At 30.2% G+C, this 12,314-nt stretch overlaps 1 protein-coding gene across 1 annotated transcript; it reads left to right on the top strand.

The window, feature by feature from the left end:
* The first annotated feature begins 2,627 nt into the window (after positions 1-2,627).
* LOC106376163 lies at positions 2,628-7,017 on the top strand. Its single transcript, XM_022691268.2, has 7 exons — positions 2,628-5,395; positions 5,463-5,543; positions 5,654-5,884; positions 5,960-6,118; positions 6,209-6,268; positions 6,347-6,490; positions 6,568-7,017. The coding sequence occupies exons 1-7, from the start codon at positions 5,231-5,233 to the stop codon at positions 6,943-6,945; spliced, it is 1,218 nt and encodes a 405-aa protein (XP_022546989.1). The 5' UTR covers positions 2,628-5,230; the 3' UTR covers positions 6,946-7,017.
* The last annotated feature ends 5,297 nt before the right edge of the window (positions 7,018-12,314 follow it).

Here is a 12,314-nt window from a genome sequence, read left to right on the forward strand (position 1 = left end):
CAAAAGTGACTTGAGTGGTGTGTTCAAGCTTCTTTTTTTTCTTGATAAAAACTCAATTGAGATGTGGTAAGAACTTTATCTCTAGGTTGTGGTATACCTAATCTTGGTATTTTGCTTCTGGAGGACTCCCATTGCCATTATTGCTAAGCAATTTGTTCAACCCTTTGATGAGTAATTATAGATACCGGTTAAAGCTTTCACACAATTGGTTCAACATAGGTTAAATAAAAAATGAATGTGGTGTGATTCTCAGGGAATTTGCTATATGCTGGTAAGTTGCCTTCTCTCTCAATCCCTTTCTCAGGGAATTTGTGAGAATGAGAGTGTTGGTTGTATGAAAATGCAGGTTGGGATCATACCATGGCTGACACTCTCAACCAGAGTGAGCAAATATGTATGTAGATTCGTAGAGTTTTGTTACAAAAAAAAAAAAAAGATTCGTAGAGTTTTAAATCACAGTCCTGAAGAGGGTGGAAATCTATGTTTTTGAGTTTAAGTGCTGTAGCCTTTTTCTAGTTGAATGTAAAGATATATCCAGACCCAAAAGTCTTTGTTACAAAAGGATGCATCATGTTTCTTTTTCCCACCCATTTGGGTTACAAATGTTAGAAATTTAACTTGACTTGACAGTGTGATCGGTGGAGCTTGCAATTTACCATGAACGGCTGGTGGCTGGCGAATCTCCAATGTTTTGTTTTTCTAATAGAAAAGTTCTAAAACAGAAATGTATTTTGGAGATGTATTTCTCTGAATATTTTAAATATATTTATAAAAGTTGTAAGCTAATTTATTTTTATGCGAAACTTTCAAATTGTATAATATCATTTAATTTTTATATTAATTTAAAAGTAATGGCATGCCATACAAACAATAAAATATAGTAAATTTTCTTTAATCATTAATATTTGTGTTTCCTATAAATTCTTTTTAGTAACTATAATTGATAAATTTTAGTATAATTACTAGGTGAGTTTCCCGTGCTCATGCACAGATACAAACATTTACGTAATGATTGGATTAAAAAAAATTGATAAAAAAATACTTTGTTTATAACTTTTAAGTTAATTTCTAATATCTATAATATTATTTGAAAAGTCAGTTTGTTATGTATTATTATGTTCCCATCTTAATTGGATATTCACATATTATATTTTGTATAGTTTTAAATATATTTTTTGTGTTAAATTATATCTATTATTTTAAATTAAACAATGATTTTTAATTATATTAAAATTGGACTATTATTTTCTTAATTTCATGTAGTTAAGTTCATTTTCTTATATTTGTAAATATATTGGTGTTTTTGTATAAATGGGTATATATTGTTTTAGAAAATAGGAAACATAAATATGAAATCAAAATTGCATTGAAAATTCATACAACAGAACACTACTACACACTACATCTTAATAATGGTTTGATTTGATTTTTCGTAATTTAGTATATTGAATTGTATCGATTTTCTGATCACAATTTTTTTTGTTACAATCAAAACAATATATATTTTTTTGTCTCTTGTAAGTGGATTATATTTTGTAATGGATGTGAACTAAAACAAGAACAATTATATTTTGTGATCTAATTGGTATGTATTTAATATTTATAAATCAATGTGGTATATAAATTTTTTGTATTATACGTATAAAATGTGGTATTTACATTTAAAAGTATAAAAAATTCCTCCCAGTATAATCCCCGATTTTTTCTGATTTTTCAATAAATCGCTAGGCCCATATATGCCGCACGCGTAGTGCCTAGCGAGTTTCCGAACAAGGCTTTTATCTTAGGATGAAAAATATATTTTGTATGATTATGTATAATTTGATATATGCTGTTTCCCATAAAATTAAAAAAATTGAAGTGTTAATAATTTTTTTTATGAAAATTCTAATCATTCAATCAAAAATATATTGATCAATCAGAAATACTATTTATATTTTTGTAGCCTCACATTATAACATATTTATTTGGTTTTAAAATAATCATAAGATATACTAATTTTTGGAAAAAAATAAGATATTAAATAATCATTTATGCTGTTCCAAATTATTTTTTTATTAATTATTAGATCAAAATATATTTATAATAAAAATATTATTATCTTTTAGAAAAATATATTTTTTCTGAATTATTATATTTTTAAGTTTTTGTAAAGTTATTTTATATATATTTATAAGTATATTTTTTAAAAATTTATTGATTTTTTTGTTGTAGGAAACATAAAGAATAAAAAAAAACTAAATTCGTTTTTGTATAAATTTCTATGTTTATATTTTATAAAATGTTTCATTTAATTATTTATGTGTTTTAATAAAAAGGAAAATTACATTAAAATTTTAATTACAGTTTTATTAAGAAAAAGGAAACATAGATAATTGTTATTAATGGAAATCACTAATAATAATAATAAATGGAAATCACTTATAATATTTTTAATTTATTAAGGGTGTAAGTGTAATAAACCACCGTGAGAGTTAACATGAGCGCGGCACATAAGAAACTGACTTCTCAAATAATATTAAAGAGATAAGTTTTAGAATTTTAAATACCTTTTTAAAAATAAATAATTTTGACTTTAAAGCAAAAGAAACAATATTTTGGAAAAGATCATCAAAAGGTACTACTTAATTTTTATCATAGAAATAGTATACATATAAGAAAATCAAAATATTATTATTAAACAGGAAAATATTAAATTACTTTAAATCCCAAAACTCAAAGACTGAATGGTGACTAAAGAACGAGGAGTAATATTCAATTATTTATCATTCCTAAAAAAAATCATGATTCACAAAGAATAATTTTTCCCTCTCATTCATTTTCTTTGTAGAGAAATAAAGAACAAAATTATTTTTTTGTTAAATTTAAGAAAGAACAATCATTCTGTTTTATTCCTACTATTTTATTCATATACGTTCATTTCTTATTTGTTCATCTTCTTCTCTGAAACGTCACTAGAATCATCTCTTAAATATTAAATCCTACATCCTAATCACCAAATCCAGATGTAAATATATTTATTGTAAATTTATTAAAAAAATAAAAAAAATTTAATATATTGATTTAATTATTTAGTTATAAATAGATATATAATATTTTGAAATATGTAATTTTGGAATAAATATTTTTTTAGTACTATTTGAAGATATTTCTATAATATTTTATTTATTATTATAATTAAGTACCTTTAAGAAGATAATTTTTTGACTGATATAAACGAAAATAGTAATTCTTACTATAAATAAATTTTATAGACGAATTGATATTATTTTTCTCTGTAACAAAGTTAAGAAGGAAAAAGGTTGTTAAGGTTTTTCACAACTGCTTCTGAGTAGGTCTGGGCATTGTATTCGGAACTGAAATGTCAAACCGGACACGATTTAAAATTATCCGATCCAAATCCAAACCAAACATTTATAAGTACTTAGTTGGGTCTAAAATTTATCTACTCGAAAATCAGAACCGGAAATAATTGATTCAAATAGACCCAAACCTGAAAAGAACCGAGCCGAATAAATTCGAGCCCATAAGAACCGATTTATACCCGACAAAAAACATGAATATCTAACACTATGACTCTGTGTATTCTATTTTATATTTTTAATATATGATTTAGTTGTAATATAATTTTTTTAAAAATATTTATTATTATTTTATAATATTTCAAGTAATAGAAATTTTTAAATTTCAAATTTAAAGTTTTAAAAATATTTAATTTCATTTCATTTTTTATTATTATTTTTTGTTATTTTGCAAAATTTTAGATAAATATAATGGATTTCAGATAGAATTTGATGAAGTTTGGGTACTTTGAGTTTTTTCGGTTTTAAATACCTGAATTTGATCCGGATGCTACGGATCCAAAATTACAAGTATTTTAATTATTGACCAAACTGATATGAACCCGAAAAAAACCCAGTACTTAACTGATGTCTAGGATCAAAAGGCCGGGGTCTAAAAGGAACCCGATTCTAAACTGAAAACTGAGCAAAGAAAACAGCAAGGTTGTGATTGAACAGTTTTCAGTTTTCACATAAAAATATAGGAACGGCAAAAATAAAACGCATTAAAACTACTGTTATGAGGGTTATGGGTTAGTGAGCCGGCCTTTGTTGCCCACTAAAAAAAAAAGAAAAGGTTTGTTAAACAGAGAAAATAGTAATAATAAGGCTTGGGCTTTCTGGATTTTAGGGTTTGTTTAATCTCCTCAACCACTGTATATATATATATGTACACCTTAATTAGGGTTTGTTCAAACATCGATAGCTCTCAATAGTTCCATCGCCTCGTTTTCATCACGTCGATTGGTGTCAAAGCCATGCTAATTACTTCTCTGTCAAGGGGAATTTTGCACGGCTCTGATACCAATTGATGCAATGAAAACATCGATTTCGCTTGCTTCTGTATTGTTTCTATGTTTCAAATATGAGATTTCCAAAGAGTAAGTCAAAGCTTCTCCATTTAACTGCTTTAGTTTCCTAACATGGGTGTGGGTTTTATTCATATTGGACTGCGTGGACATTATCAAGTAGCTGGCCTTTGATCAATTCTCTGCTCAAGAACAGTATGATGTGCAGTTGTGGCTAACAACCCATACCTATAATGGCTTAACCGGTTTTTATCTATTAACCTTGCTTCTTCTTATCCGGGAAGGTGAATTTTAAGTCATTGATTTGTTGCATTCATTTGTATGACATTCAACAATAATTTTGAAAAAGTAGAAATTATACAAGATTTTGAACCCACGTATCAATATATACATACCTCAGGTAGTCAGGTGTAACAATGGCTGAATCGAAGTCACAATCGCTTATATCCTTATACACCTACTAGACAGTATGTTCTCAAAACCTATAAGAGGTTTTCGAAGAACTTCTTGACTTTTCTTCCAGTCTCATGTTGTGTCTTGCATTCTGTAATACAAATTATGCAGATGCATAGCAATGAACTTCATAAATGAACTCAGATTTCCATTCTTAAAGTCATATTCTCAAATTTTAAAGTATGATCAGTCTTAAATATATATTTTTGGTCAAAATGATAGTGTATTTATTTTTATAAACTATACTTAACTTGTGTTGTATGTAAATTAAATTTCTATCAATTATAAGTGACAGTAAATATTACTAGATATGAATTAATGAGCATTGTAAATAGACTTTAGTTTTAAAAACTTGTTTGTTTTCTCTAAGTGAACATCTTAGAAGAGGGAGAAGAAAGATAAGAACCAATGGCTCCCTTGCAGAACTTTGTGTTACTGGTTCTGTTAACAATCACTCTTGGGTTGGTCACCGAAGCAGCTCAGAAACACCAAGCAATACCATCTGAAGAAGAGAAGAATGAACTGGAGAGGCAACTCAAAGCTATCAACAAACCTGCAATCAAGAGTTTCAAGGTTGTCCTGCATTGTTCTTAGATGCTTACACTACGAATCATATCTAATCATTTTGTCTTTTGAACAGACAGAACAGGGTGACATATTTGACTGTATCGAGATTCACAAACAACTAGCCTTTGATCACCCTCTGCTCAAAAACCATTCTGTTGGTTCTTTTCTTTCTATAGAGTTTCCTCTTCCTCTTCTGTCTGTTGTATCAAAGATGAAGCTCTTTAGAGAATGATTGACTTTGTGAACACATTGGATTATATGCAGATGAAGCCAACAACTGTACCTGAATGGATCACAAGCAACAACATTCCAAGTAAAGTCGATTCCTTGTTGCTTCTGCCAGACGGCATAAACTGTCCAGATGGAACAGTAATTGTTAAAAAAACTACAATGCAAGATCTTCTGCATGCACAGCGTTTGAAATCAATGGGGTTCAATGGCCCAAGACATTTTCTTACAGAGAAAAATAACACTGATGGAACTGGACAATATTACGTAAGAACAGTAATTATGTAACCAACATTTCTCTACTTTATTTTTCTTAGTATCTTTGTTCTTTATGGATTTTAGGTTGCAACGGTTAACTATGGACCTAAAAGTTTTACTGGAGTAAAAGGGCATCTTAACCTGTGGGAACCACAAGTCTCACAAGACCAAATCAGTCTTGCATTCATAGCAGTTGCTGGAGGGCCTAAAGAACGTTTCGCCAGCATTTTTGTTGGGTGGATGGTAAGTTTATTTCATGTCTTTCTTCTATTAGTAAAGTGATCACATGAGCTTGAAGCTGACAAACGGGTTTGGCATATGTATATACAAAAGGTGAATCCATCCCTGTACCATTTCTCGCAAGATCATGTTCGCCTATACACCTACTGGAATGTAAGTCGTGAGTTACCTGTATGTGCCTGAACTAATGTGTTTCAGCTTCTTAGGGTCTTAAGTTTATTGCGCTAACAGATAGAAGGAAGCAATCCTGGCTGCTACGATATAACATGTCCTGGATTTGTGCAAGTCAGCAAGAACATACCACTTGGTTCCTTTCTTCAACCACTTTCTGTCTATAATGGTTCACAATATGACATAGACTTAACCTTGTATCAGGTAAAGTAATCTCTACTTATCTTTCATCATGTCTCATATAGTCATTTGGATATTCATAATTTTGAATCTGAGAATAGGATCGTGTCAAGGGAGATTGGTGGTTTGCATATAATCATGAGAACGTTGGATACTGGCCAGCGTCATTGTTCAAGGCCGCGAGATTTGAGAACAGAGCAAATTATGCATCTTGGGGAGGTCAAGTGTACAGTCCATTGATAGAGAAAACTCCAGAAATGGGAAGTGGGCATTGGCCTAGCGAGGGATTAGGTAAAGCAGCCTATGTGAACGATATCAGAATCATCGATGGTATGGGGAATTTTTTGTATCCAGAACCCTACAGTCTCAAGGAACACGAGACCAGTGCAAAGTGTTATAGAGCAATGTATGTTCATGAGAATAGAGATCCTTGGGTAAGAGCTCTTTACTATGGAGGTCCTGCAGGATGCATAGGCTAAAGATGTTTGATCTGAAAAGTTACAAGATAACTTTTATGTATATTATGATTAATAAAGTATCATGAATCTTAACTTGTTTTGCATACACTGAGAAAATATAATCTTCACAACTTTCAGCAATAACTTAATGTTTCCAACTTCTAAGACAGCGAGTAATGAAACTATAGCCAAAGTGTAAAATTTCACAGTCAAATTTTTTTAAACTATAGCCAAACGATTAGGTGACCAGAAATGTGAATTCTACAGATACACTTTCTTCTGATAGATAATGTATATCTGAAAAGTTTGTTTTTGTTTAGAGAAATATACTCTGTGATAGTATAGCAAAACCCCTACACTCTGAAGACAAGTAAATATATAATATTATGTCTGAACTTCAAAGCTCTTTTCAGCTTCCTAACACCAATTAAATTTTCTGTTCTGTCTTCTCTCTCTCAAGTGCATGGGGATTTTTCTATGTCACCAATAATGGAATCTCTATATAGATATATGTTCAATTAAATCAAAGAGATTGTCTTCCTAATACTAGTGGCAAAATTTTTCTTTTTCTCATCTACCTCAACAGTTTTGTACATTTATATGAATCATATTTGTACATTTGTATTAGACAGCTATCACCACAATTTCACCAATTATATTAAATATTTAATTGGAGAATCTTTCAACTTTTTTGAGAGATTTCTCAACTAGACCCTGACCCGCGCGCCAGCACGGGTATAAATTTTTGGTTTTTGGTTATTTATTCAACAAAATGATGTATTTGTAATATTTGGTGTATTATATTCACCAAGTAAATAATTTGTTTGCATCTTAAACCATCTATTTATGACGAATATTCGATATCATATAAAAAATAGAACAAACAGACGTAATTAAAAAATTGTAGACGATATATAAAAACAATGGTTATTAATGCAAAATATGAAGAAATATTATATTATGACTTATTGCGCGCGGGTATAAATTTTTGGTTTTTGGTTATTTATTCAACTAAATGATGTATTTGTAATATTTGGTGTATTATATTCACCAAGTAAATAATTTGTTTGCATCTTAAACCATCTATTTATGACGAATATTCGATATCATATAAAAAATAGAACAAACAGACGTAATTAAAAAATTGTAGACGATATATAAAAACAATGGTTATTAATGCAAAATATGAAGAAATATTATATTATGACTTATTATGACATAAAAGATTATAAATTAGTTATACATGTTTAAAGAAAATACAATGATTTTTAAACTTTTATAAAAAATTTAACATATAAAAAAGGGCGATGAATTAGTCATCAAATTGTAAATAATTTCATAATTTTATTAATAATAAATTATTTGTAGTCTCTGTTTTTCGATCAAGATAATTATTAAATGTCCATAACATTAATATGTTAAAAAGTCATATTATGAAAGCCCATGTTCTAAACCGTTTTTTTGTGGGAAGTGTAACAAAAAAAAATTACATTTAACTCTTCATTTTGTTTAAGTTCTGTGTCGCTAAAAGATTAAAAAAAATCTCTCTATCTTTTTCAATGTTCAATTTGAAGCTTATTATGCGAAAATCATACGCAAATATAAGCAATTGGTTGGAATCTCTATATCTTTATATTCTTACAAATTTTAAATTTATTGTTTCCTCTTCTGCAAGCAAATAAATTACCGAAGTAATAGATCAATTGGTTGTAATCAAATCTATTCTTATAATTAGTGTAATTATGGTTACAATTTCGATATTTAATAAGTACATTAAAGATACGACATTGAAGATATTATGTTTTGATTAATAGAAGATATTGGATTTTGAGTTTTATTTATTGATTTGTTTTTTTTTATAAAGCTTAGAAAATCAATAGGATGATTGGTTGGTTGATACATCCTATAAGGAAAATGAAAACTATAGGTGGTTTGAATATTGTACATCGATCGATGCATGATGTAAGTTGACTATATAAAACTTAAGCATGATCATTTCAAACTAAAGTATAGGAAGATTATATGCATTTATTATATTGTAGTTAATATATTTTAAATATTACATACGTCAAGTGATTCACGTTTTCGTAAAAATAAAATTCAAGTTCATTATTGGGTCGTACTCGTCCGTAATAAGCTACGTTAAATATGCTATGTTTTTAGGTTCATTTAATGACATTAAGTTTAAATTTGATTAAAGAAAAATCATTAATTTAACTGAAAAAGACAAACATTAAAATATGTAGGTTCATTTAATGACATTAAGTTTAAATTTGATTAAGGAAAACTTATTAATTTAAGTGAAAAAGACAAACATTAAAATATTTAGTTTAATTTAATTTTCAGTGGCATGGAAGTGAAATAAGTTAGAAAACTTAGGAGTATTTTTTAATGGGTACTTCTCTTTTAATAATATAGATATAATAGGTGAAAATTATGGTGAGTGACCATCCAATGCGGATGCCGCCGATTTGTGTTGGATTTTACCAACAAGAAGTGGTTCGGTTTCAAAGCTGTGCATTGGCCAGAATGTCACTACAACACATCGTCTCCACAACTCCCCTACGTGTTGTCAACTTTTATCCTTGAATATCTGACTTTGGATAGCCAATATGCGCGTGGTAGTACTTACCTATTATGATACAATGCATGTGGTTCATTAAGATACTAGGTGATATCCGCGTCCTGCGCGGAGTGAATTCACTCGGTGATTTAATGTTTGAAATCAAAAATAGAGTATGTATTTGCAATATATCATCGATGAAGTACGACTTTATAACAACGGAGGAAAATTTCAAAAATGTATGATTTCATATACCTTTTCCCAAGAATGATAAAAACATATTTAAACAATAGAAAAACTTTCTTATAACTAAAAAGCTCATTTTTATTAAGATGCATAATTATAAATGTTAACACCCTACATAAATGTATAACAATCCACGTCAAAAATAAGGATACTTCTTCACATAAAAATAACGGAACATAAAGAGTAAATATGCCTTACACTGGAGTCGATTAGAACCAATGCATTTCGATTGTCAAACCACCAGAAGCAGAATACTGTTTCCACAAATGTAGGATCTTCACCCTAATCTTCCACATTGACTTGAATGGTTTCAAATCACACACGTTGGTTATCGCAGCCATTGTAATAGAATGAGATAAGATTGTAAGTTTTCGACTGTATGAGATAAATTATACGTATGGGAGAAATTGGTCTTATATACCAAAGCGTAAACCTAATTCATTGGAGAAGATTTGTCGTTTTATGAAAATTTAATAGCAAATATTTTTACCTTGCGGATCACTCTAATATCTATATATTACCATAACTTAAAAACTATAAATATATATTGCATTATACTATCATTAAATAACCTTGCAAAACACTCAAAACATAAAAATTCGGACCAAGCAATTAAGTTCGGTTTTATTTGGGTTGTTTATTATTGATTGAATCACGGTTTGTTTATTTTGTACGTAAATTTTTTAAATACAAACAAATCTTCCGTTCGAAATTTAGTTGGCCAACAATGTAGGTGCATGAACACACACGTACATGCGTTAACTCGTAAAAAGACACCGAAACTACATTGAAGCAGTTAACCTAAATACACCAGTCCATCTTGAACTTCTAAACGAAGTCTTAACTTCCCTGAAACTACACTGAATCTTCTCTGACCCTTAATTTCCTTCAATGCAGCATTCTTGGATCAGTTCGCAGGTAATGAACGCTTCGTGGGGGAAGAAGCTTGTTCTTTGTTGTTGTTGTACTCTTTCCAAACCTTAAGCCTCTCATCGACAATGTCTTAGACGTTACGAAAGTTGAAGCTACGATGTCTTTCCCGGTGACCGTCGATGAGATCAGTCTGCTATTGCAGGTGCTGCAAAGAGGTTCAGTTAGAGGCTCTGGTAGGAATGGTTGCACCCATATTCCTCGCGGCAGTTCAGGAGGGTGCCGCCACGGATAAAGCTGTCACGACAAACTTCTTCATACTTTGGCAGAGAGCTAATGTGATATGTGATTAATGTCCCGAGCTTGCGGGGTCACTGGGTCATCGTTTCCTGAGTCTGTCTCCACGTAGAACTCCGAAGCTTTCTTTAAAAACAATGCGTTTGAAGTAAAAAGTGGGAAAGAACGAAGAAGAGACAAATCCCTAGCATTAGCTTTACGTGAAAACTCCAAAGCATTAGTTGGTTACTTATTTTTGTAGAGTAAAGAAACCGTTTAAGAAATTTGTTTACAGAAGAAGCAAATAAAGAAACTTATTTATGAGAGTGTCTCTGCAATAGACACGTGTCCAACTTGGTGTGAAAGCATTAACTCCAATGCTCCTCTTTTAATATATAAGGGATGCTAATACAAGACCGGAACCTATACAAAGAACAAAAATTAAAAGATGGGGAGCGAGATTGGTGACCAGTCTTAGCAATCAATTTAAGGGCATTACATAATCTCCATTTCCACCTACTTCATTAGCAGTTTATCTTTGATTAACTACGAAAATAACTTAAATCATAGTATGCTGTTTGATAAGACATAAACGTGCAGTTGTATCACATCTCTCTAAATCTTTTATTACAAACATGGGCATTGAAACATATGAAGGACCAAACATGCATGGGCTTGGTTAGAGAGGCTAATATTGGGGGAGATCCGGAGATGTGAAGTGTAATAAATTAGAAGAAGAGGAGAAAATGGTGTTCATTTAATAGTTTTGTGTGTGTATGTGTGTGGCCATGCAAAGTCCCATCTTAATAATTCATAAAACCTTCTTTACTTTTTTTTTTTTTTTTTTGATCAAAAAAACCTTCTTTACTTTCTTTTCCACTTTCCTAGAACATTAAAAGACAAACATGGGGCATCATAATCCTTTTAAGTTTTAATTAAATCCTAAACGTATTGACATACTTCACCTTCGTCATTTTTTTCTGGACCAGTGTTTTTATTGTTTTATAATTAAATATATTTTAAACTATATTTTTCTACATAAAAATTATATTTAAAATAAAAAATAAATTTTATGTAAAAATATATGTATCCGTATATGTCCAGTATAAGCGTTCGTATATACGGTTAATGGCTAGAAGTTGAGCGCATAGCGCCTCTAAGGCCAACATTATCAGTTAGTCCCTTAAGGGTCCCTAAGGAGGGGGAGGGGCCACAAAACATCAGGACCGAGGAAAAAAGAAGAGAAAAAGTCCTTAAATAAGGGACAAATGAGGTGAGTCCTTGCGAATCCTTGTACTATTCATTTGGGGACTTTCATCTGGGGACCTATTGATAATGTTGCCCTAAGAGCACTGGTATGGACTCTTAAATGCTCAAAACCTACATCTTAATTACAAAAGGTGTGGATTTTGTGATAAATTAAATGCATTTCTAA

Source organism: Brassica napus, chromosome A1 (assembly GCF_020379485.1).
Source record: "Brassica napus cultivar Da-Ae chromosome A1, Da-Ae, whole genome shotgun sequence".
In the NCBI taxonomy this organism is placed as follows: Eukaryota; Viridiplantae; Streptophyta; class Magnoliopsida; order Brassicales; family Brassicaceae; genus Brassica; species Brassica napus.